Source organism: Triturus cristatus, chromosome 9, assembly GCF_964204655.1.
Source record: "Triturus cristatus chromosome 9, aTriCri1.1, whole genome shotgun sequence".
NCBI lineage: Eukaryota > Metazoa > Chordata > Amphibia > Caudata > Salamandridae > Triturus > Triturus cristatus.
In genome coordinates, this window is record NC_140592.1 from 1,004,966,384 (window position 1) to 1,004,994,043 (window position 27,660).

General features: G+C 44.2%; 1 protein-coding gene across 1 annotated transcript in view; it reads left to right on the forward strand.

Moving 5' to 3' along the window:
• The window catches only part of ISM2 (isthmin 2), a 95,157-nt gene that overhangs the window by 53,623 nt on the left and 13,874 nt on the right, over positions 1–27,660 (forward strand). Inside the window, exons 2-4 of the mRNA XM_085626637.1 lie at positions 6,072–6,326; positions 7,051–7,369; positions 25,770–25,910. Coding sequence (XP_085482763.1) covers positions 6,072–6,326; positions 7,051–7,369; positions 25,770–25,910 — 715 coding nt within the window. The remainder of the gene's footprint in view (positions 1–6,071; positions 6,327–7,050; positions 7,370–25,769; positions 25,911–27,660) is intronic.

Here is a 27,660-nt window from a genome sequence, read left to right on the forward strand (position 1 = left end):
GCACGAACAGATAGCAGAGCGTGACGCACCTGGGCATATCGAAAGTATTCAGTACCCCCTAATTCGTACTCCGTCTGCAGCGTCTCAAACGATTTCACCTTACCCTTAGTCAGCAAATCCCCAACTCTAGAAATCCCAATTAGGTCCCACTTCTCAAACCCTTTCGTGTGCCATAATTTCCCTAGTATATCGGATTAAAAAAGCGGAGTAGCCTGGGTAAGTCTGTCCTTCCAGCCCAACGAGTTTGTAACCGCCTTCCACACCTGCACTGCCGTCTTGGTCGGTCCTGTGAGGGACCCATCCAATGATTTGGAATACAGCGCCCTAAGGTAATTACCCCCGCGCAACAGCCACCGATCCATAGCAAACCCAGGGTTCAACGCCGGACCGTAAACCCCATGGTTGATCGCTCCCAATTGGGTAGCCCAATAATATCTTCTGATGTCAGGGAGTGCTATCCCCCCGTCATACCATGGAAGGGTCAACTTTGCTATAGCTATACGCTGTCGACCGTCCCATAACAGCGAACGCTGGAGGCTCTCCACCTCGCGAAAATAACAGGCAGGAACTAACTCTAGGGTTTTCTGTAAGGCGTAGAGAAACCGGGGAAGAGACATAATTTTAAACAATGCGGCGCGGCCTAGGAGGGAGAGCGGTAGCCGCCTCCAACCCGCAACATCCCGTCTCAAGCGTGACAGCGGAGGGAGGAGGTTCTTCTCGTATCGGACAGAGGGGTCTGTGGAAATATATATCCCCAAGTACAGAAAGCCCCGCTGGGCGATCTGGATGGAGCAATCCCGCGGGACGGCAGGGGTGTCCCCACTGAGAACATATAGGTGCGACTTTCCCCAATTAATGGCGAGACCCGAGTTACTACCAAAAGACTTCAAAACGTCGCAGACCACTATGAGGGATTTCCGAGGTGAGGTCAAGTATAACAAGATGTCGTCTGCATACAAAGAAATGCGGTCCTCGTGGTCTGGCGACCATCGGATCCCTCTTATGTCTGGCTGCCATCTAATCCATGCCGCCAGCGGCTCAAGGGCGAGAGCGAACAGTAGTGGCGACAGAGGACAACCCTGCCGGGTGCCCCTCCCAAGCTCGAACGGAGATGACGCCCTACCGTTCACCGCGATTTTAGCCAAAGGTTCCTCATAAAGTAGCCTAATCCAGCCTATAAAACCCGGTCCGAAGCCGAATTTTGTGAGCGCTGCCACAGATACGGCCATTCCACAGTGTCGAAAGCCATCGTGGCGTCGAGTGACACCAAAATGGCCGACTCCCGCAGCGTCTCAACCCTCGCGAGCGCGCCATGAAGTCTCCTGAGGTTCAACGCAGTGTTGTGGTGTGGGATAAACCCGGATTGGTCCGGGTGGATCAAGTCCCCAATGACCCTGATCAGACGGTTAGCCAACAGTTTGGCGAGGATTTTGGACTCAGCGTTGAGTAGGGAGATCGGCCTATACGACCCTTATCTGTTCCGGGGCTTGCCATCTTTATGTATAACCACTATTGTCGCCAGACGTTGGTCAAATGGAAGACACCCATGCTCCCGCGCCTCTACAAACATATCTCGCAAATACGGAGCAATCTTATCCGGTCTGAGTTTATACAACTCGACCGGCAAACCATTCGGGCCCGAGGCCTTGCCCGGGCGTAGCGAGCGGATAGCAACTGCAACCTCATCCGCGGTGATGTCACCATCAAGGTCCTCCCTGTCGACGTCGGACAAACAAGGCAGGGCAATGTCTCGCAGCAGTTCATGCGAGTCTTCCTCCGGCCTGTCCGACACAGACGTATAGACCATGCGGAAGTGGTCCGCGAAACACTGGACTATCCCATCGGGTTCAGTGACATTATCCCCGCCATCCGTCAGTATTTCTGGCACAACTCTATTCACTCGTTCTTTCCTGTCTAACCACGCTATTAATTTCCCAGCCTTGTCGCCCACATCATACAATCGCCCTTGTTGGTCCCTGCTAAGAACCTTAGCCGCGTTTGTCACCAGTGCTTTATAATCAGACTGTTTTAGTCTCAATTTATGCTGAGTTTCCGCCGTAACCTCGTCTTCCAGGACAGACTCTAATGCCACTATCTCAGCCTCGATCTGCGCCACCTCCGCATCTCTCCGACGTTTGACATCCGCTATCAAGGAGAGTGCCTCCCCTCTCAGTACTGTTTTAAACGCTTCCCACAAAGACACCGCGGAGGTAACCGAGCCAAGGTTCTCCGAAAAGTAAAGATCAACCGCTTTCAACAACGCTCCACGAGTCTTAGGGTCACGGAAATACCAGGGGTTAATAGGGGCAACCCTACCTGCCGCGCCACGGCCAAAATCCATACTAATCCACACCGGCGAGTGATCGGAGATGCCCCTGGCCATGTGCCTAGCCTCAGACACCAAGGAAGCGTGGGCAGCCAAGGTGAGAACATAATCTATTCTAGAGAGACTGCCGTGCGCCCCAGAGTGAAAAGTATACTGCCGCTGAGCGGGGTGTAGCAGCCTCCAGCAGTCAACCAAACCTAGTGTATCAGTAAAATCTGGGAGCCATCTCTGCGCCCCCCCGGGGTCCCTTGGCGGATGTCTGTCTAGTAATCCGGAACCGACTGCATTAAAGTCACCACCCATTACCAACACTCCCTCGGGGAGATCCAACATGGCCCTCCCCAAGTCGGCAAATGTGGCGGCCTGCAGGCCAGGAGGGACATAAACAGAAACCAAAACCAGTGTCCTGCCCTCCCATCTCCCCGCAGCCGCCGCAAAGCGCCCCCTCTCATCAACAGTAGTAGAATCAATCTCCAACGGCAGCGAGGTCCTAACAAGTATTCCAGCCCCCCGAGATCCCGAGGAAAACCCAGAGTGGGCGATGAATTTATAACCCTTTCTATTGAGAGCATGACACGTGTTGCCTATCAGGTGCGTCTCCTGCAGCAAAACTATGTCAGGAGAGCACCTGTTCAGAAATTGCAGAACAATCCCCCGCTTAATACGATCCCCCAAGCCATTAACATTCCAACTAAGTATATTCAAACCCCTACCCCCCATCACAAAATGGCAAGAGACCCCCGCCCATCCCCGAGAGCAGCACACGAGACTTGCATTGCGATACCTTGCAAAACGAAAAACAACAACAAACACTCCAACAAGCCCAAACCACCCCCCACCCTGCACCCCTGCATAAGCCTAAAAGCCCCCCCAACTTGCAGTGTGCCTGTCGCCCTAGCAGAAGCTAATCTACAAGAAGAAACCCCGTAGGAGGAAAGAGATCCCATTGTGCCCTCGCCACCCCCGGACAATAGCTAGCAATGAAAACAAATCAGCGAACCACTGTCCCGAGCTTGGCCAGAATGGTCGATCACCAGAGTCCTCACTCTTTTGCGACATGGCCTCCTTCCGCTCCGCCAGCATGATCCCCGCTAGTCCGCCGCTGAGGCAATGTATCGAGCCATTCCCCAACCTCGTCAGGCAAGTCAAAGAAAAAGGTTCGTTCTTCGTACTCGACGCGCAACTTGGCTGGGAAGAGCATGGCATACTTCAGGCCCCTCTGACGTAGCCTCCTCTTAACCCCCAGGAAACTCTGCCGTTGCTTCTGCACCGCCTGGGTGAAGTCAGGATAAAAACTCACTGCAGTGTTCTGGAAAGTAACCGGTCCGGACCCCCGTGACGCCTGCAGAATGGCATCGCAGTCCCTGAAGTTGAAGATCCTGGCGATGATCGGTCTCGGGGGGGCTCCCACCTTGGGCCTCACGCCCGGGACTCGGTGGGCCCGCTCGACCGCAAAGAACTTGCTGAGGCCCTTAGGCGCCAAGATGGTTAAGCACCAAGTCCTCGACAAACAGGTCCGCCGATTGCTCCTCCGATTTCTCCGGAACGCCAACTATGCGCACGTTATTGCGCCTCGCCCGGCCTTCAAAATCCTCCATCTTGCGGGCAATGAGGTCGTTGGTAGTCCTCAGCGTGTGGACCTCTATTTGCAGATCAGAGACGTCCCCCGTGAGGCTAGTGGTTTTTTGGTCCAATGATTTTACTCTCTCATTAGTTTTCCCCAGGTCAGCGCGGAGCAAATTAACGTCGACTGAGATGGTGTCCACTTTGTGTGCCAGGGCCTCAAACTGTTGCCCAATAGAGGACTTCATCTCCTCAATGGCGCCCATAATATCTTGCAGTGTCAATTCCGGTGCGGGGACCGAGCCGTCTCCCGATGATTCCTGTAGCTTCCCCGGTCCGCTTGGCGATCCCTTTTGCTGGGCATAGCGATCCATATTGTTGGTTTGGGTGTAGCCCCCCCGCCTGGTATTCTTGGGCTTCTGTTTGTCGGCCTCCGATTTGGTCGACATCCTCAACCCCGGAACAGTCAGCGTCAAAAACAGGCCGCTCAGCCACGCAATTGACACGAGGTCCGCTGGATCCGGGTCTCCGATGCAAGCCCATGCATGTGCAGGCCGAGCTACAGGCAACTGTTGTCCAAGACACTCACGGGCCGAGGCACGTAATTGTGACAGAAAACGAAAGTGAAAGTGGAAACAGCCCCCCTCCGATGATCCGCACCGCACACGGCCGCTGTTGTTCAATTAGTGTCCGGGCCCATGCCAACGCGAGACCCGGGCACCTCCCGGGGGATAGGCCGCAAACTTCAACCTGTCACAAATTCGGTCTCCGGTGTACGATTTCAGTCCGGACAACGACGCTCGCCTCAGCAGTAGTTCATCTCCAGTATTCCGGATATTTGACACAAGATTTTTCCAGGATAATTGCCGGAGGGAACGAGGGTTGCGGGAGCTCTGTGCTCACGCGGCCATCTTGGTCCCGCGCTAGGCTCCTCTGCTTCTGCTATTTTGACAAGACTTGCCATGAGTCGCTTGTTGTCTATGGAATGACTGACCATGTAGTCCATGAAGACCAACTCAATTGGGAGTTTATGATGAGGGATTATTCCTTTGATGAATTAACATAGAATGGATCTGACTGTGGTGGTCATTGGCATATTCACTAATTACAAAGAAAACTGATGTCGCATGAGAGGAACATCAGCGAGTATCCGTGGATTAGTTGTTGGAATAGATGTTGCTCCCTCCTCCATCACTGAATGTGTCTCACCAGTGATGCTTTGTTCTTCTGTGTCGTCGTTGGTTGAACCATCATGCTTTACTTATAATATTGATGGTTTTGTTGCAACTCACTTGTCTTCTAAACTTGAAGACTGTTCTGTCTATCTTTGCGATTTGTTTGGTTGTTTTTCTAGTTTTTTAAAAGGGATTAGTCAGCGATTGACTATTGAATTGACCAGAACATAGATGTGTTTTTTCCAGCCTTTTGCCTGTGATTGAATTAATTCCTTCCACTGAGACATGACTTGACCGAAGGTCTGATCTCCATTTGACAAATAGAGCATTTAGCTATCATTATTTGACAAGCAAACTGATGCGCCGTTGTTATAGGCAACATTCAGCAAGATTGTACGCCATTAAATCCTGCATGATTCCTCATACAGTCGTTGTTGCTTACACATAATGTATATCACAGTTCATATATGTACCATTACCATAATCTGGTATTCACTCTCTTCTTTAAATACCCCAAACCCACCAGACCAAGTTTTAATCATCATTTTGTTTTACTTGCTCAGATTTCCATGTAAACATTGTCTAGTGTCTAATGTCCAAGTTCATTGAGAGGTTGGTCTTGAGGAGTGTTCAGCTCATGTTCGATTCACTTTTCTCTTGACATGTGACTCACTCTGCTGACCTGTATGGGGGGGTGGGGGGCTGGTGTGTTTATTTTTGTGGACAAACCATGCCCATCAGTGGTTAATACACAATGGATATCCACATTGTTGATTGTAAAGAAGTCTCTACAAGCGATCTCCACTTGTAGGGCCATCCATTAGTTGCTTCACCTCTCCTTAAGACGGCACTATTGGGGTTCAACATTGTTCTTTCAGATATGGGTGTCTGGGACGGTATGACATAATTAGCTGTATAGTAAAGTGTACCCCAAATAAATTAGAGTTGGCATTAGCATCAAGTTTTTAAATAAGGTGGTTAACCCATATTCTCTTCTTCGTCATTAGGTCATACGTCCTTCAGATGCAGCTTTTGCACCGGCAGAGGAAATAGCACATTCTAACAAGGTTCAGAGTTCCAGCCAGGGAGGACCGAGGAGCTCAAGTCGGCAGAAACGTCGGTGGTCCCAGCAGGGGGACAGGAGCCAATCGGAGTCCTTCCACACTAGTTCGCCCCAGGAAGAGGCACATACTACACCCTTTGTCCTGGACCTGGCTGGGTTAGCCAACGTAGACCTGACTGCTCAGAACCCAAACATTCAGGTAAGAAACACGTGTTGGCTAGCTAATTTTTTGGGATATCGCCTTCCATTTTTCCAAGCAAGCAGGATTGCTGGAACTGCTGCCTCAGACCTTCTTCTAACCTCTAGAAAAAGTGTCTGAACCATGTTACTGGTTCCACTTCCATCTCAGTACAAACATCGTGCAGGTTGGTATGATAGACAGCAGGACCAGCAGTAGTTTCTAATGATAATATTTAAGTCCCTCTTAACTATTACTTCATTATTTTGTCATTTTTACCAATGTTTACACTGCCCTAGCAAAGGTTTCAGCTTATAAGAACAAACACTCAAATACAGCAATAAGCTATTGAAAAGTGCCTACTCAACTTTCACAAAGGGCCTTCCACTATGTCTCTGCATTTTTATTAACTTTTGAATTTTTAATCTGCAAAATAAACAGCATATGATGTATATGTAGCTAATTGGCCAAATCCATAATCATGCGAAAAATGCAGCACCTGCAGGATCATTAAAATTCCAGTAACCTTTAACATAGTGTACCATGAGGGCAGAGGGGCAGAGTGGACTATGAGGGTTCTATGAAGAATACAGTATATGATTGTGGATATGGTGTCTGACGGCAATATAGTGTATGACAGTGTTGTGCAATGCATGACTTGGTATAGCTGGAGTGTACCCTCACAGATAGCCCTTTGCCAATAGTCCTAGTTATTTGTTCCCTAACTGGTCTCTTTCCATCACAGGTGACCATTGAGGTTGTTGACGACCCTCAGACCGAGTTTGAGATGGACCTGCTGAAGGAACCCAAGAACGACTGGTCAATATCGTCTGCAGAGTGGCTGGCTCACAAGGACCTCTTTTGGCCTCTGTTTTGGGAATACGTGGACCCCGCAGAGGGCGGCGGCCTGGAGTCTGAGGCCAGGAATGTGGATGTGGAACAGGAGGAGGACTATTTTTCCGAGTATGATGGGGAGGACACTGCTTTAAGTGGAGTGGGAGGGGACTGGGAACCCCCACGGACAGGGCAGAGGACCGGGATGTCCCTGGAAAAAGATAACTATGGTAAGCTGTCAAAGTCTTCCCTTGCAAAGAGGACTTCTTGCTGCTTCTAATGATCAAGGTGCAGAATTTGTGCACAGAATACATATACTATGTTTTCTGAAAAAGAGGGATTTCCTAGTGAGAATTTGCATGCCCACACCTTCTGCTTGTTCCTTGACTTTCAGAGTAATGTATCTCAAACTGAAATGCTTTCACCATGACCTATTGTCCAGCAAACTAGCAAAATTGCTCAAGCTGTATTGTGCTGTACTGCAGGACATTGTGGCATGTCTCAATTTAAAGGGTGCACAATTTAAATTAAACTATTATGGTTTACTACAAGAAATTCAGGGGCAGCCTGCTCAGCTCTTCAAAGGTGCATCCATTATCAGCTAATAAGGGAGATGAATGGCCTGATTATGAGGTGTAGCAGCATCCCTGGGTGAGATGCCGCTCAGCCTAACCATGAAAGGGCTGGTGTTCCCACTCCCGGTTTGACGGGTGCGGGAACACGTGACCCAATTTCACCAGCCAGACATTCTGGCCAGCAAAATGGCATGAGTCTTTGGTTTGTGACAATCTTTGGCAAGGGGTGAGCAGGCAGTGCCAACCCTAAGCTTCCCTTTCCCTTATCTAACCTCCTTCACTCCCTCTCAAGCCCTCTCCCGCCACAGCTCTCATTTACCACCTGCTCGAGAACAGGTGCCAAATGGGAGTGTTACATTCCTCGAAATAGGAAATACAGTGCAGAATTCCATGCTGTAATTCCATGTCCACACAGTTATTCACCATTCCGAGGCCCTAACTGTAGTAAGGACGAGCAAGTTGTCGAAGTGTAGTTTAAGATGATTTATTTAGTCTTAGCTGTAGCTTGTGGAGCAGCCCCACAAATGTAAATAGTGGAAATTGGACTTTCACCCACTTAGACATCCCTCATGTAAGGGCACAAAAGCTAACCTAAGAAAATACAGGATACTATACTAACTCCTAAGAGGCTGAATTTAATGCAGAGATATTGGCCACTAACAGTAATTCCGGCCACTGGGAATCCCCAGATGCAATTCCACTCAACTTGTAATGTAAATGTAAATCCAGTATTTGTAAAGCGCGAACAGTTACCCAAAGTCATCCCGGCGCTGGGGGCCATCGGGAAGATTAAGCACGCTATTGCTCAGAGTCACATGGTGCTGGGCTGACCTGCCGCCGGTGCCAGGGATCGAACCGTGAGCCCCAGATTCCAGCGTCAGTAGCCCTGGCCGTGACGCCACACCTCTTCCCTACCACAGCCTATGTGTGTTTCTCACACACAGGCTGTTATACTCAGTGAGTGATTATAATTAGTGTTGACTGAAAAAAGTTGCAGAGATTTAGATTCAGCTAAAGCTTTTGTTTTTATTTCTTCACCTGCAGAGTGAAATATGTTATACAAGCAACCCCCACCAAATCCTGCTCCGTTGGGGCACTAGACAAAATGGTGGCATTTTATGCATGAGCATAGTAAATTTGTTGTGTACTCACCCTTCTTGCACCTTAGGATAGTGTCCAGGAAGGTATGGGCTACTCACAGCATTTTTCATTGCTTGTCAGCAGCCAATTAACATAGTGTTAATACCAAGACAAATTCTTATTGGTTGAAAGGCTTGCCAATAATAATTGGTGAATTAGAATAGCTGTGATGCCAAAATCTTTCGTGTTTTTTCAATACATAGTAAGCAGAACTTAAGTCGAGCCCCCTCAAAAATATGATGCGTCCCGGCATTCGCTTGGACTTACTAATGATTTAAAAACAAATAAATGTCCTACCTAAATGCCAATTTGGCAGAATATAAGGTGTGACGCTTGTAGAAGTGGTGCCGTATGAAAAAGCAGAAAGTGTTGACCAGAGAGTATTAGAGGTTGAGAGCTTTGGGGAAACATTTGCTTTTCAATTGGAATTTAAAAGCAGTGAGTGAAGGATAATTGCAGTACATGAGGGTTTTCAATGGTCCTAGGTGCTATTAGCAGAACTGCACAACTAAGCATGGCATCCTAGGGGCAGTTGGCAACTCTGACTGTACAAAAACAGCTCTGGAGCGTTTAGTGCCAAGGTGCCACTGACCAGCAGAAAGCAGCCTTTTGCAAAGCACAGTTTGAAGGTGCCTTCAATCAGTGTTTCACACTCCAGGGGAACATTTGTCTGAATAATATAAAATAATATTGAATTGTTAAAGTATATTTCAGGTTTAGGATGTTCCATTTTGTGCATGAGTGAATCTTAAGTAATTTTAGTCAAATGATTGAATATTGTGTCCCAGTTTTGGGGAAAATATATCAGCAGTGAGTTCAACTTTCTGTGTCTGGTATCATTGTGTCAATGATATATAAACAGCTATGTGCAGAATACCTCGGCTGGTTATGGGGTGTCAATAAAATAAGTGTATTTATGAAACTATGAGAGATTGCTAAGATTTGAGTTGGGTCTAATAGGAAAGCATTCTAACTTTTAGCTTTGACTGCTTTAAACATTAGATTTTTAGGTCTGTTGTTAGCGAAAACGATTATGCACAATATACGTATTGGGGCAGTCAAGCAGCTTTCTTCAATCACTGGTATTTTGTTGTGTCATTCACTCATTTCTTCTGCCCACAACTGAGTGACATCATTCTGCTTTTTCCGAAGGAGCACATCTACATGCAAAGTAGTTCCTTTAAGTGGCACAGACTACAATGGCAATATGTGATGTTTTAGACCAAAAAATATTTTAGTTTTCAGCCAATTTTTTTAATACATATGTATGCATGATGGTCAGGCAGAAACAAAAAATAACGTTTTATAAAACAGAACAAGTATTGACAAAGCCGAAAGGCTGGCAACCTTCACCAGGCCTTTTTGATTTGCCAGTGATTGTTTGAAATACTCATTGAGTCTAAGAGGCAGCAAGGGTGAAAAACAGGATGGCTGTGTGGGTGAGGTGAGCAAGGCAGTCAACAGAGAGACAAATATTTAACATTTTTATTCGAGTGTAACAGCATCCAGAAAAAAAAGGTGTTAATCTTTTGTTATCCTTTAAACACAACACTAGGGTACTGTTTGTCTTATAACTAAAATATTCCCATTATTCAGAAAAATCACTGGATTATCGACTAAAGAGTCTGACTAGTTTTAGATTTGTCTAAGAACCAACCTGCACTTTGAGTCTCTTTACATTGGAGTTTTCAATGGTACCTCACTGTGCAAAAAAACTTTCTAGTAGCATCAAGTATATAGTTCCCTTGTGGAGTTTGACAACTCAAAGGGCTGTCATGGGTAATAAGGAGCCACAGACTTATCGGACCATTACACTTTCTTTATGAGCACTGTCTTACACATTTATATGCACGATTTGTGTTTATTTCTGCAGTAGCCGTATTTGTCATCGAGGTCCTGAAGAAAGCCGGGTCTATTGACCAACTCGGCTGAAACATGTCGACCACATTAGACGTAGCTAGGAAATAGTCTATATATTTTTTCATGACTATTAGGTTATTTTAGATATGACACTTGGACAATTCCATAATAAATATATTTTGTTGCCCCAGTAGTCATTTTTAATCAGCACATTCACTAGAGCACTGCACGCTATTGGAGTTCACATAGTTGGAACATACATCTGGGCAAGAGTTTTTCCAGGAGCATAAGGGTCAGGTACCCAGCAGGGCCTGGTGGCTCAAGACTGTGGCCCTAGATCCAGCTCTCCTCGAGTTCCAGATGACGAAGCTCCGCCAATAAGGGTGGGCTGATGGACTCTATACCCTTGCCGAGTGATGAGCAAACTATCTGATCTAAAAACTTTTTTTCACTTATATTCTTTCACGAACATTTTTCACGGTATTCAGTAGTTATCTGTTCATTGTAAATAGACTGAGCATCTCGTGCTAGTTGTTAGGTATCAAGAAACGAGCCACCACCAATGGTCTTATTCTGTCCTACAACTTTTAAGGAGACAGTGCCCTTTTTTAGGTCGAGCCTAGGCAGCGCATGCGCTGCTCTGCGAGGCAGGCTGTATTAGAGTATGAACTTGAAGCCCCACCCACTCTCTGCCCATATTTGTATTTGGTTTGTGTCATTGTCCTTCGTAAATGCTGGATTCTGATTCATTTATAGGCTTGTTAGTCCCTCCTTAGTACCGCCTTGTCTTCATTTGTAACCTCCCATGAGGACAGGCCCTTTTACTTTGTTTGTTACACGGTATGTGTTATTTAGTCTGTAAGCACTATTTTCTTTAATGAGTTTCTCCTATGGCAGGCACGACATGTTTTCCAGCAACATTCAGCGCGCCATGCACACTTTCACTTTCCAAGCAGCCAGGGAAAATGGCGGCCGCTTCTTTAAAATGCAATAGGTCTCACATTTACAAGACTTTGAGCTATTGGCATTGTAAATGACAATGCTTTTTATTTATGTGTTAATGATCAAAACAGATAAATAAAAGGCATTGTCATTTACAATGCCAATAACTTAAACTCTCGTAAATGCGAGACATATTGCATTGCAAATGCTGGTTATCCTCGAAATCATACCTGGATCCCCGTGTAACTTGCATCCCAAGTCAACAGGTATTTCTAATACATGGAATTACATTTCTGTTTGATGTTTTCCATTAATTATGCAGATCCAACACTAGGAATTCCTCGGAAACATAGTGTAGCTTTACTACAACAGCCATGAATATGTTTAGTTATGAAATTATTTTTCATTTTTGACATTTGTTTTGCCTTGTCGTGTTTTTGGTGCCTTTGATTGATTGCTAAATTGTTGGGAGAAGAGGGGAGATAGGCTTGTTAGTAAAAAGGTATATATATCATTTTGGAGTTTAAACATTTTGGAATGATTGAGGAAAAATATCATACACTGTTTTCAGTTAAAAATAAAAATAGATACTTAAAGAGGGATTTGAGAATATTTTTCCTAAAAAGTATATCTGTGAACTAAAACTATTTGGACCACTTTTAAGCTGCGGCAATAGATTACCTATTTTCAAAGTGGGTATTTATAATAAGTATCAGACAACGTTTCAAGCATTATTCTATGACAGTGCCCCAAAAAATAATATTTTCGATAATAGCAATTTGACTGAGTGTGGTAAATTTTTGTCTAAGGTTGGGGTTTTTAGATTTCTGCAAACAGTAGCAATTTCAATTAAAGCTTCCTTAATGGAAATTCTATAATTGCACCCCCATAGAATAAGAAAACAACCTCTACTCGATGATCCTTTTACAAAATGTTCTCATAAAAAAGTGACCAGAAATTAATGGTTTGAGCATGGCAAACGATGAGCTAACATTCTCGTCTCATTTCACTCCGATTATTTGGAAAATTGTCTGATTTAATAAAAGGAAAGTGGGCTACGGGGAAATTTAATCTTTGAAGTAAAAAGAGCAACATCTTGAGTAAAATACTCCTCATAGTCAACTCCTAAATTACAATTCCATTGCAGTATCTGATACTGTCAGGCTATATAAAATGTCTGTAACAGCACAGACAAGAGCAGATAGATAGGATTTTCTGTTTGCTGGGTAAGTGTTTCATTGTTGTCCCAAAAACATTGCCTATCTGATTAAAAATATATGTTTTTTAAAGGAAATATTTAAGCTTCAAATTTTGTGTGCGTTACTTACTGCACATTTCTTACTGCTTATAGTGGCAAAGAAATTAATGAATCCCTTCTTAGAAAGCAAAGTAATGCATTCCAGAGACTCTGATAAATCAATCGATGTCTAGAAAAACCTTGGTTTTAATGTAGATTTGGCTAAATAATTTGCCATTCTCAAGCTTAATTTTTAGTCAGGGTTGAGTGAAAATGAGGCGATGGATAAAGAAACACCAATGCCAATTGATAAGTCGATCTTGAGCAATGAGCACTCGAAGTCAAGCAAAAGAAATGTTATCTAGAAGCTAAAATGGCGGCTTTGTTACAGAAGAAAAGGGACTTAGAGTTGTTGAATGGGTTTCAAATCCCAGCAAGGCCACCAGAGTCCAAACCCATTGAAGGAGAGCACCCTGGGCTTGAACCTACAACTACTCCTGAACCACACAAAAGGAACGGGAAGAGTTCTTCTTCTAAGAGAGCAATGTTGAGGACCACCTTCGAAGATCAGAGCGTACACAAGGTTGGCTGGCAAGACCTTGATCGCAACCCTTCAGAGGACTGAGTGGACTCATATCCTTTGAGACTATCACTAGCAGACAAACTTGTTGAGTACAACTCCCTGATAAAGCTGGCAGTAGACACCTACGGTGTGCAAGTTGAGGAGGAACAAGCAGAGTTCCAGTTTCTTGTTCAAACCCTCATGCCATCCCAGAAGAAGAGTTTGTATTTTCCAATACTCCCAAGCATCCTCGACTAAAGGGAGGATGCTTTTCGAGAGCCTCCATTCTCAATGAAAGTGACTCCTGGAGTTGATAAGAAATATAAACACCCCTGCCAGGACCCATTGTTCATCAGCGGCAACACAGTGGCGGACTCAATCTTTTTGACTACCGCCAAGAGGAACTGTAACAATCCTACATCAACAGGACCACCCATGGACAAAGAGAGAAAGAGGATGGAAATGGTAGGCAGGAAACTAGAGAGGACAACTGCCACTCAGTGGAGAATTGTAAACTCCAGCACACTCCTCAACCGCTATAACCACCAGCAGTGGGAGGAGAGTGAAGTTCTAATGCAACATTTCTCCAAACAGCACAAAAAAGGGACAAGACAACCCTACAAGTGGGAAAGATGATTTATAACTCATGCCTCAAGCAGGCAAACGTTTGTGGGGACAACAATAAGGAGACACGCCAGGCTCCGAGTCTTATTGTTCGAATCAGAAGTGCAGGCCTCAATCATAAACATGCCCTAGACGGGGGAACAACTGTTTGGTCCTGTGGTAGATGAGGTGCTGCAGCAGAATAAGAAAGGACAACGAAACAGCAAAAGCACGAGGCCTTGCATCTTGAGGACCCTATAAGAGAGGCACTACATCAACCAGAAGACCATTGGGCAGGTGTGTTTTTCAATCAAAGAATCTCCCAGGCACATTCAACCAACAAGACAGTTCACACAGAGCAGTGCCACAATGGCAGTGCACCTCTACACTGTGACAGCCCTCCAATGGCAGAGAAAGGGAAGAGGTCAGACTCTACAATGCATGGGTTCCTCAGCGAAGTGACTCACTCAACATCTGCCCCAAACATACAGCACCACTGGGGGGCAGAATAGGTGGATTCCTGTACGAATGGGAGCTAATCACCTTGGACAAGTGAATACTGATCATTAGTGAACACGGATATTACGTATAGTTGCTCAAAAAATTCCGAACAGTGCCACAAAGAACAATAAGTCACAGCAGGAAGAGATTATTTTGCCTGCAACACCCAGTATAAGGACGTCTGTTAAAGCTAGCTGTAAGAAAAGGTCCCAAAAAGAGAGATCAACCAGGGGGTATACTTGGGGTGTTTTCTAGTACCAAAAACAGATTAGTCCTTATGCCGAGTATTAGATCTCATACTGCTAAACCTATACATAAAGAAACTGTGTTTTAAAATGACTACTCCTGAAGAAGGGGAACTAAATGGTCACCATAGGCCTCACGGATACCTACCTGCACATACCGATGAACCACTGACACAAAAGGTTCCTCTGATTTGTTGTGTACAAGGTGCATTATCAGTTTAAAGCATTAATGTTCAGGATAAAGTCCACTCCCAGTGTCTTCACAAAGTGTCTAGCTGAAGTTGCTGCACACTTAAAAAAATGTGAATACATGTATACTCCTGTCTGGACGACTGGCTGGTGATGGCAAGCTTGTAAGCACAGTGACAGAAGAACATTGAGACACTGATGCTAACATTACACAGACTAAGGTTCACCATAAATTTAAAGAAATCATCCCCTGCCCAAGAGCAAGAGTAAGTGTTCCTGGGAGTAACATTAAGCTTGAAAGAGGCAAAAACATTCCCACTGTACAAGAGACCCTGGAACAGAGAACACAAGCTCACCTCTAGCAGAAGAGACAGTCTCGACAGTGAGAACTGTAAAAAAATTGATAGGCATGATAGTGAGCTGTAAGCTGCTCATTCTACATGACAGGTTACAAATTTATCCCATCCAAGAATGTTTACTGAACAAATGATCACAGGCCACCAGGCGTTGGGAAGATATAGTGGTTGTTAAACAGGAGATACAGTGGTGTAACATGGAAAGCATCAATCTAGGCAGGCCAATTTAATTCACAACTCCCTCAGTGAACATTACCATGGCAGGGTCTGGTGGCTTAGAGGACTAACGCGTCCACTGTAGGGCCTGCGTTCGACCACATGGTCACAGGTTCGAATCCCGGTGGGTCCACTCAACCTGTCATCCTTCTGAGGTTGATAAAATGAGTACCATTGAGTTGGGTAACAAAAAACATATATTACTCAATGCCAAGGTACCCTTGGGTGAACATGCGCCTTTTACAAACACACGTTATGTTATGTATCCCGTACAGGGTGGGAAGCTTATATAGGAAATCTAAACATCAGGAGGCTGTGGGACCCGATGCAAGTGGTAAAACACATGTGTTCAAATTCAATATAGTCTTCCTGGCACTGATGGCCTTTCACACCCAAGTAAAGGGGAAAACAGTTCAGATCCAGACAGACAACACAACTAGCATGTTCTACCTCAGTGAGCAGAGAAAGGGGTGGGGGATCAAAATCATATGTACTGTCCAGGACATCTGGAGATGGACCATACAAAGACACATCACCCTAGTAGCAGTGCACCTGCCATAAGTACAAAACATAGAGGCAGACAGGCTAAGCAGGCAAAAAAGTGTCTTGCACAAATGTGAGCTAAAGCAGCAAGTACTTCTAGAGATGTTTTGAGAGTGGGGTACACCAGACGTCGACCTGTTTGCAACACCAGAATACACAAATGTCAAGACTTCTCAATAAGTTACCCACACCGCCTGTCATGATGGAATGACCATATCCAAAGAACAAGGGGCACCCCCAAACAGCACAATATGGGTAGAGATATGGGGGAATAAACAGCCAAGCAAAAAACACAAGTAACTCTACCCCTATGCTTAAAAAGTACTACGTATCATATTTTTATTAAATCCCCAAAGGGTATGGCACTCAAGGAAAAGAAAGAGGGTGTTGTGACGAAATAACAAAAGAAAGATAAAGAAACAATACAAGTGCAGCAAAATATAAAGATGATCACAATAAATAGAAAAAAGTTTCCTTTTTATTTAGAAACATATTATCATGAGCATTAGATTGCTTGCTTATGTATTTTTTATATCAAAATCAATAATACATAGGACATACACAAAGTTATTCACAAAACAAAAAAATAATAATGCAAAAATAAGCCACAGAAAACAGGTTCCCAGGCAGGGGGGGGAAAAAAAAGGGAAAATATGAAAAAGGGGGATGATTTTCAATCAGAGGACAAACACTCAACTTCAAACAGCTCACATTCAAACATCATTCCAAAAAATCATTCAACATAGGCCAAACAGCCATTAAAGGGCCCATTCCCAGAGAGGTGATCACAGGGAAGTCTAGCAATAGGACAAGATGGTAACAATGAGCTAGAAATCAAGCTGTATGGAGAGTCTCAAGGGCGGGAATTACAGGCCCAAAGAAAAACGCCGACGCGCGTTTCGGTGAAACACACTCCAAACCAGGAGTACCACCTTCCTCAGGGCGTAGCAAACAAAACCCCCACACACAGGCTGGGACCTGTGTATGTAAAAAGTGATAATCAAAAAAGAAAGATGCAGATCTATGCAAAATGAAGAAACTCTTTGGTATCGCTCTCTAAATTGGGTGTTTTTTGCATGATGGAATGACCAATCAATAGATTGGTCAGGGAAATCTGCATATGCTTTCCCCTCAATACCTCTATTACCATTGGTGATAAACAAGTACAAGCAATCACCGATGACACTAATCTAAAGAGCATCACAGTGGGCAAGACGGACATGGTTCTTTGACCTAATGGAGTTCTCCCAGGGGACAATAATAAAGCTACCACCTGAACGATACCCGATGACAATGCCAGAAAAACAAGTCTGCCACCCAGAGCCAGCCTCAACCTAGTGGCTTGGCTCCTGGACTTCGAATTTGTACCCCTGTGTCTCCCACTGAGAAGCATGGAGATCTTAAGGGAAGCCAGAAGACCAAGTACACAAAAGTGTCGCACAGCAAAGTGGAACAGATGTGTTCACTGGTGCGACAGGGAGAGGATCATTGTTAGAAATGGGGTTTCTGGTTGACTAGGGTATGCACCTGAGCCATGCAGAACCCACCACTCTAGTCAGGGTAAGGGAGCTACAGACCTAAGATAACCCCTGCTCGCCCTCTTGGTAGCTTGGCTAGAACAGTCAGGCTTATCCCAGAGACAATGTGTAAAGCGTTTGTGCAACACACTTACACCAGTGACACAATAAATACACCACAAAAGGGTCTCCTCTCAGGATTATACAAAAATATAAAATATATTCTACATAACACATAGACCAAAATGACATAAATCATAAATACTGTGCATCCCATGCAAATCCTGACTCAGTACTCATTAGCCATATAGGGCAAGAATCAAAATGACATACATGATACTATCAGGGCATGAAATCAACATGTTCTGAACTAAAGAAAACATGAATCATCACATCAGTGCAAGAAAGCCAATCAGGCACATGAATTACTAAGAAAACCATAGGTACTTGGACCAATAAATGAAATCATGAACACCAGTAATTCAGAAATCATGAAATACCACCAGAAACACGAAGGGTGCAATTCTATGAGGTAATTAGGCTCAAAACGTCTGGCATAACAGCACTTGCATGCCTACTACAGGGAATACGGTAATATTCCGTTTCCTTACTCAATGACGCGGGAGCCTCCGTTGATGATTATCCTTGGAATTGCCATCACCAATGAATAAATGCCCCCAAGGTAGGAGCCAATACAGGGGGCACACGCACACTTTGCAGCGCTGCGGGGAGACCTGCCTGCATCCCCCACACAAACCAGTGAAAGGCAATTGCCCGCGACCACAGCTGCTAATGAAGCACAATTTTGTTTAGGTCAAAGAAACGGGGATGGGCTGTCCCAACTATTAGGGGTAACTTCAAAAGAACCTTAGAAGTGTACAACACCCCTATTCAACCCAAGCTCAACAAAATCATGCTTTGGTTCATGAGTTAGTATTTTTGTGGGTTTTTGTGTTTGCACAGCTAGCATCCTGAGACACTTTCTCAATCCTATTTCACTGAAGTGAGAAATCTCTGCAGCTGCAGTACTTTACCTGTGGCGTGGGCACCTTAAAGCTGATCCAATCACACAATGACAGTGCATGTTGCAGCCAAGTGTTGGAGGAAGGAACCATTTCTGAAGTTCCGAGATTTACAAATGTTCAATTTGCTGAACTTTGCCACTCATCAATCAGTGCAGAGAGGAAGGTGTTGGGTGGGACCTGCCTAACCTGCTAAGGAAGGAGATGTCCTTGAGTGCAGGGCAGGCAAACTATTGACCGTCCCGTGCTGTGACTGTGTCTGCCAAGTACACTGACAAGTGCTAAACCAGTGCTAAGCCCTGCTGTGGCTTGCCTTTCTAGCCTCTGGCTAGGAATGCTAGTACTAATCGAAAAGAGCAGCAGGTGGAATGTGCTGACCTCCACCTCGAGGGATTGGACCAGATTAGACTGACCGCATCCCAGCTGCATTTGGGACATGCAGCACCTACTATGTCTGGTAGATAGGTGAGGGAGGGCCATGCAAATGTTCTGGTGTGAGTATGAAGGTGTGAGTGTGTTGTGCATGGGAAAACAATGCTAAAACTTCTCATATTAGGCAGGACCTGAGCTTATGACCATGATCCTTGGCATTTGAAGTTGTGCTTGGTGTATGAGAACATGCATAGGCATGTGATGCTTTACATGAGCAAGGTAAGGCGAACCTGGGCATACGAATCCGTTCCGGGCTGACTCCGGATTACGGGGCTCACGGTTTAATCCCCGGTGCCGCCTGCAGCTCAGCCCAGCACCATGTGACTCTGGGCAATAGCTCATTTATTCTACCCGGCGGCCCCCAGCGCCTTGAGACCCTTAGGGGTGATTAGTTTGTGCTTTACAAATACCGGGTTATTTTACATATAATTCCAGTACATAGTCAGATCAGTTAATACATCTGCATATTGGGCAGAAGAAGGCCATATGACCCCGATCCTGACCCTGTGCATCTGGGACAACCTGACCATATGAAGTGGTTCCTCGGATATAATTATAGAATATAAGAATAAGACAGTATCTGAGCACACAAAACTATTATTGGGTATGTGCAGCTTAACTTCGACATATGATGCTTTCTTCAACATGTGATGGTGTTGAACAGGTATGTGATAGTTGCACCAAGCCATATGAAACTTGACGTTACTTGGGCAAGTGAGACTGAATCTGGTGGATGTAGCAGCTTCTGGAATATTATAGCATTACACGGGCATACAAGACAATGTTTGTACTTTTCGGACTATCATGTGTTAGGATACAAGTGAATATAACAAGCTGTATTTGGGGGTAAAAGGTTTTGCTTTCCGGAATATCACAAGCTGGTACTTGGGGCAAAATAGTGTATTTCCATAAAAAAGAAAGTAATGTTTGGGGGCAGAATGAATTTACTCACTTAAAATGGAGCACTCATGTCTGGGAACAAAACAAGGGTATTTAATTAAAATTACAAAATTACAAATGATATTTGGAGACAAATATCTGAATGCACAGCAAATAACAAGCTAAAATTTTACGATAATGGAAACTATCTGAAATTAGCAAACTGATATTTGAAGATAAAGTTATTTTTTGCTACAATGAAAAAACAGGTGATGGGGAAAAAGTAGATTTTAGGAGGTGCCACACTGGAGTTTGTGGACACAATGAGTCTCACAAATCACAGCACGCAGTAAGCATCAAGATAAACTAAAGAAGCCACAGTCACAGCCGGGGGAGCCATAGCAAAGGAGAACACTGAACTGAGGTAGGAAATAAACTTTGCCTTCAGTGAATCCAATTAAGCAGGCATGTGTGTGCCACTGTTACACTTGTTGTATGCACTCACGTGTGGTAGAGACATGAGGAAAATTACAAACTAACTAATGGGTTGCCATATGAGAATGCCTATCGTCCTCTGCCTATCTTCCACCTTCCATTCTTCTGACAGTCAGCTCAGTGGAATTTACCTAGAGCACCATATGTAGATATGCAGCCTACTCTAAGCTACCTTAAGGTACCAACTCCTCATTTAATAGATCACGACCTCTCCTTTATTGAAAACCAATCCCAACCACCAACAATAACCAATATTCACTGGATTAACCAATAACCACGGGTTCCAGAGCTGCATGCTGCTGAGTGTAAAGTGTTTTAATGCCTCATCAAGGGAAGTAAGCACTCTATAAATGCAATTACAATATAGTGCAATACAACTTGCTCAAATGAAGCAAGTATTGACAAAGCAAATAGATCTGGCTTATTGCGCTAACACACTGAAACAGAATTTGTGCATGCTTGTATTTGCATGTGTTAGTTTATTAAAGCCATACCTGTTGGCTTTAGCGAGGCTTTTTTATGAAAAAACAGGAGAGGAACAACAATGGATATGAGACAGAGAAAACAATGGGGAAATTAATAAAGGGGAAAAGCAATAAGAAAATACACAGAAATGAAAGGAGAATAGGAAAGATAAAGAGGGTTAAGGGAAAGATTAATGGGAAAGGGAAAGACAGACAGGGAAAACATGCATACGATTCCTGAATAAAATATAAAAAACCTTGATACACTAAAAACACAAAACAACAAGCACTGGCATGCGAATTTGTATGGAGTTGGCTGTCAGCCTTTTTGTTTTGTCAGTGCTTGTTTTATTTTGCCCTGGTTTTTTAAAGGCTTTATTGTTGGGTAGGCTTTTGGGCCCTCATCAATCAAAAAAATATATATTGGCTAAAAGCTCAAATATTTTTTCTCAAAAAGCACACATTTCCATAGTAGGCCCTTCCACTAACAGAAACTACTTTGTTAGTGGATGTGCTCTTTGAAAAAGGGCAGAATGCTGCCACTCACCATGAAGTTTGCCAATGGCAGAAGTAGACTGACCTATTGTCCCATGCTCTATGCGGTAGTGGGTGGAAGAGAAATGTGAATGACATGAGAGTAGACCAATGGATGAAGAGGACTGACTTAAAGCCCCTATAAGTAAATATACATATTTTAGTATATAATGTTAATTAAATCAAAAGGTCTTTGCTACTGCCAGACCTAAACGAGCAATGTTTTCTGTATGCAATGCTTGTATGGGATATATAATTGGCTTTGTGATCATTATGTGCTCTTTTGCAATGTATAATTGTCCCCTCATGCATTGCAATGCAAGCACTCCAGACAAGTTAAAATGATACGCCAAATAGCCAATCTCATAAGGTGAAAGGGAAATCGTCCTCTGAATGGAGTCAAAGCCCAGTGTATGTGTATCATAAGGAATAGGTAACAATAGGTCATGTAGAAGCTGTGCAGTCAAGCTAGGTCTAATAAGGTGGTATTGCCGGACAAATAAGTCTAAATGTCAAGTTATCGTTCGTGGATGAATTTTGCTTATTTAATAAAAACATATTTCAGTAGAAAAACAATGTATTACTGAGAATGACAAGGTGATAATCTCGGACAGAATAAGTGCATTTCGAAAATAGTTCAGGCAGATATTTAAGTAATTTTAGTTATTTGTGGATACTTATTTCTAATGTTATGGCATAATTTCTTCAGCACAATTGAAAATATTTTTGTTATGTCAATAATTTTATGACTAATGTTGAGTCATTTTATGCTTTAAACCAATAGTTATTTTTATGAAATATAACTGTGCTGTCTTCAACATAAGCATGTGAAAAAAAGTGTAGTTTAAAGGGTTCATCTGCTGTGCAAAGCTCCAAGGTCTCTCAATAGTAGCTCAGTTGTCTAGGCCTCTAAATTTGATGTAACCTGGGGAATAGCTCTGCCTTTAAGGCCCGAGATTGCCAGCATGGTGTACCCCATAATTTCCCCATTTTGTCAATTCCGCATGGATTCTCTGTTTTGCAGCGTGAATCTTTTCTAGACTCACATGCTGTGCATTATTCCGCCATCTAGTGGTTGCTTTCCAGTTATTTAAAATACCTCCAGAACCTGTGGAAATTAGACATGTTATATTATTACCATTCGCAGATCAGGGATATGTAATATGCGATTCAACCTATGAACTAATAGACAGGGGCATAGCTTAGTCAGCGAGAATCGGGGGTGTCAAGATGGAATTTCCCAACTAAAAAATCAGCAGCCGCGGGGCGAATGGGTGAGTTTGGGATGGACTGTTCCCATGAGGAGCAGGGTCAATACTTATTTTTATTTTGCGTTAGGTGGGCTTCTTGCGTTGACTTAGAGGTTGTCGGACAGGTTACGCTGTCACAACAGCGCTGGAGTACACTGTCCACCAAATTCAAGGTTTGAAGCCCTAATTTTGAATCGGGCAAAGGGCAAGACTTACAGTGACAGAGAAGCATTTACTATGTTGGTGTGAAACTTTCTCTTGTGGCCCAGCAGTTTTGGGGTCATAGAAAGTAAACCATCCGACCACCCACCCTATTTAGAATGGATGTTTGGATGGCTTTTTTTATACTGCCCTACTACCAAGACAAGAATACATTTGTTTTGGAAGGTGTTACACCCCCTCTTCTGAAGCTACGCCCCTACTAATAGGTTGCATTGCAAATTGCCCCGTCATAGGAGCTATGAAAATGATGTGCCTAATAAACATTAATTAGGCAACTCACAACTTGTGACCTCCCTATGATAGGCTGTGAATGCCGCTATGGAGGCCTACAAGGCACAACAAATCTTTGTCCCTGCTTTTGCAAATGTGTTTTTTTTTAAAAAACAGCTGGTGACTATTTAAGGGATAGATGCTGCTTTAAAAAAAAAGGTTTCTTGCTTAAGAACCAATTGATGGGAGCAATGGATGGTCACTGCCTGCTCACTCTGAGGCCTCTGACACGATATCCAAAGGCGAAGCTAACCCACAAGAACTGCTTCCCCTTTGTGAATCAGTTACCACCCTGACTCCAGGGGCGGCTACTCCACTAGGGCGGAGGTGCGTCGCCCCACTGCTTTCTCTCAGTGTGAGAGGCTGAAACATAAAATGGTAATAACTTCCCGTTATTACAATTTCATGTTTAGTTGCGGGCGGGCGGCGCTGCTCTGCGAGCAGGGGAAGAGTGGTGTGCCCACTCCTGAGGGCGCAATGACTGTTTGGTCGGCACTCTGTGGCCTCCGAAACCAGTCATGCGCACTATGCCCTTTCTCCAAGCAAGCTGCAATGCAGCCTGCATGGAGAACATGGCCTCCCCGTAAGCCCCTGGCTGGGCGGCATCCCCACCAATCACAACGCTGCCATTGCAGCTTTGCGATTGGCTTAGGGGAGGGTAGGAGGCTGCCTGCTTCCTGTCCCTGAAGCAGGAGCCAAGAAAACGTGGGACCGGGCCGGCGGAAAGGTACGCTTTTTTATTGTTATTATTAAATTAAAACTCCCCCCTGTCCCCCCCCCCCCCACCCACGAAGCATGCCGGCCGCAACTGGTGGCTCAGGGGTTGGTAATTGATCACTGGTTTGCAGCCACAGTAACAGTCACAAACTATTGCTGCATCCTTTTCCAAATCACAAATAAAAGGGGACGCAAATATCACACATATCACACCTACTCCTATGTTGAAATTCTGAAAGGGTGGCAAAGTCCTTTTATGATTCTGTTTGACTCGGACGACTCCTAAAAAGGCTCAAATATATTGTAGAAAGTCCTTTTGCTCTTGCAAACCCTGCGACTTTGCAAATCGCAGGGTTTGTGCTCACTAAAGAGCTTTGTCCATCCAGTCCTTTTTTGAGAAATGCTGCTCTAAAATGTACAATTTATTCCTGCTTTGAAAAAAAAAATGGTCTCTAGAGATATCTGAGTTGCTTGCTCTGTGCAGCGTGAGATGGCACCTCATTTGTTTGACACATCACCCGCCGCCATTGCTCTTGGTTACGTCTGAGCTGCGTGAGTTCAGATTTGTGCTGTACAGCACAAGCATGCCTGGAACATCCAGCAAGCCAACAAGCAAACGACTTCAGTGTCCCAGTCTTTATTCAGAGGCTTATTCTGGCTGCATAGTGTAAAACGCAGGATCTGCAAGGTCTTTTAGAGACATGTAGCCCGATTAATAAATACACCTATCAATTACTGAGGTGCATAACTAATTAACAGATTCACAAAACTCCCAGGTGTAGTATGCATTACATAAAATTGGCACATGCTATGTGCATAAGTGCTGGTGATGCATATCTTTTCCTCGCATATGCCTAATTTGCTTAACCCCTGTGGAGTCTCCCGTTGCACAGATCCCATAAGCTTAGGGTAAAGAATTTAATGCAATAGTGCACATCATTTTATATTAACTATTTTCTTTACACTGAAAATGTGTTAGAAAAATATTTCTCCATCTAACATTTCAGTGTGAAAATGGAACACTTTGCTGTACTTCCCCACAATGGGGCCAATTCACAAAAGTATGTAGGAGTATACGAAGTAATACTGCTGTTGTACTACTTCACATACTCCTAAATGCCTTTGTGAGTTGGCTCCATAATCTTTAAGCGAAGACTAAATTAATGGTTCAGTTTTTGCTTCTCCCCTTTTTTAATAATCACCTTTTTGGCACATAGTAAAACTCTTTTTCATATGCCTAAATTCTGAACTATAGGGGCAATTCACAAATACATTTATGAATAACTCCAGTAGTACCGCAGGGGTACCCTATGACCGTTTCTCAATTATGCACTAAATTATTGAGCCTTGGGTTACCGGGTAAGTATGTGGAAAGTGCCCAGGACCTGTGCTGGGGAAGGCATTTACTCTGAATTCATTTTCTGAGGAATGGTGGATGGCTGACGTCAGACAGTGGCATTTGAGGATTATTTGTTAAACTCGCTCGTGAAAGATTTGTATGTATGTATATGTTATTTCTGTAGCACAATCCGAAGAAAAAGGCAGCAGAGAGCTGTACATGGTCAAAGACAAGCATAAAGTCAACAAGCAATAGGAGAAGACGCTGAGTTTAGGATGGATAATGTATTGTAATGTGGTGGTCTTTAAAAAGGTGATTCTTCAACCCTTTCTTAAATTGGAGCAGATTTGGTGCTATTTTTCCTGCTAAGTCTTATCTGCAAGTATTGGCTGCACATTGTTCAGACTGTTGGTGGTTCCTGCATAAGGGTGCCAAGAAGGGCCTGGCACATCTGTCATATTAGAGGCTATCCACTCACTCTGTGGTTATATGTAAATTGTGTCTTTCATCTCCTTTGCAGATTATGAAGGTGAGGCGGAATGGAGCTCCTGGGCTGCCTGTAGCGTTACCTGCGGTAGGGGAAACCAGAAAAGGACTCGCTCCTGTGGCTACTCCTGCACTGCCACTGAGGCCAGGACCTGCGATGCTTCCCATTGCCCAGGTACGTGGCACCTCTGGCCTTCACCAGCTCCGTGAGCAGCCTTCAAACCCTGTGTATTTAAATTTCAATAAGTACATGCATGGATTTGCCCTCTTAGGAGTGATGTGTGGCTGACCTTCCCACTTTTTAGGTCTCGCTGAGTCAGCGCGCATGCGTTGCTCTGCGAGACATTTAGAAGGTGAGTTTTAAAAGTGCTACTGGCTGGCCTAGCGCTTGCGTTCACGTGAGCGTGCACGCGCGCAGCCGGCCGCCAACTGTCTTTCACCCTTGCGATCGTGATCACTTTCACTTTTGCAAAAGTAAAGAAATAGAAAAAAACTTCTATTTCTTTAATTTTGCTATACTCGCAGCACCCGCGCTATACTTTGAACATTAAAAGTAAAGCGCGGGTGCCGCGATTATAGCTAAAGAAATAGAAAAAAACATCTATTTCTTTACTTTTACTATAATCGCGGCACCCGGGCTTTACTTTTAATGTTCAAAGTAAAGCTCCGGGGCCGCGATGCTTGTGCTTTTATACCAGGCAAATCAGTCACAAGTACCCTTAGATTGTAGAAATGGGATGTGTGTAGTTATCCATACGCCATGGTAGTGTGACTGCAGCACTGCTACCTTCAAAGCCAACAGGAGACATCCTTATAAGGCATTCGTCTAATGAACTAACCTACCAGCACCATAAACTCATACTTACCCTTCAGGTTGCTCACTTTTGGGGTTGGAGCTGAATTGGGAGCCTTAATGTTAATTTTTAAGTACACTCAAGCTTCACAGCAATCTGTCAATCTGGCACCGTACAAATCAAAAATAAGATACTTAGTAAGGTCCTTCACTCTTCTCTCCTCATTTCACCTTCTTGTGTCCTTGCTTAATTATTGGTCCTATCCAAGCTTAAACGGTTGTGTCCCTCGAAATAACACTTCTCTGTGTCCTATAGAAGAGATACAGGCAGATACTACTTTACGCAACCAGGCTACCCTCACCAGCAGTGGTTTACCGGCGCAGCCATGATGCCAGCACAGAACCAGACTGTGTCCTTTGGATGTTCCGGTGCCCATTCATGACCATCTGCAGTGTGTGAGGCAAAAACAACGGTGCTACTTAGCTGTGTAAATGCCGAGTAACCTATTTTTTGTAATCTACTGCAAAAACATTTTGGAAACCTCATTTGGTATAAAGCTTCAAACGGAGTTTAATGGGTAAATGCTGTTATGTGGCATTAAGAGAAACCTTTAGTTTAATTGCAAGTAACATTAACCGTTTGGTGCGGCGTGCACCACCTATTGAATTGTCATTGGTCTCTGAAAAAAGTTACTTTCTGAATTAAAGGTTCCTATAATAAACCTCCGATGGACTAGACTATGGAACTACATATTACACACTGATTTTAAAAGTACAGCTAACCCCATTGAGCTTGCTCAGTTCGGAAAAAGGAGCACTAACATGGCAAAACATAATTTTTCCTAAGAATCCATAAATCGTTGTACCGGTTTCATGGCCAGCACTTCCAAATTGCACATTAAGACAGTAGTCTTAAGCACAACATAACGATGGCACAAAACTATTGCAAAAGGGAAGAACAAGCATTGACAATGACAGTAGGCCTGGCTTATGATTGAAAGTGCCTTTTGAAGTCATTGATGGGTCTAGGAACTCGATAATTATTCTTATATGCACTCTGCCACTCATCTCCATACTCGTGCATCCATTCATCCATTTCCTGACTCATTCTTGCATTCACCCTCTGACACAA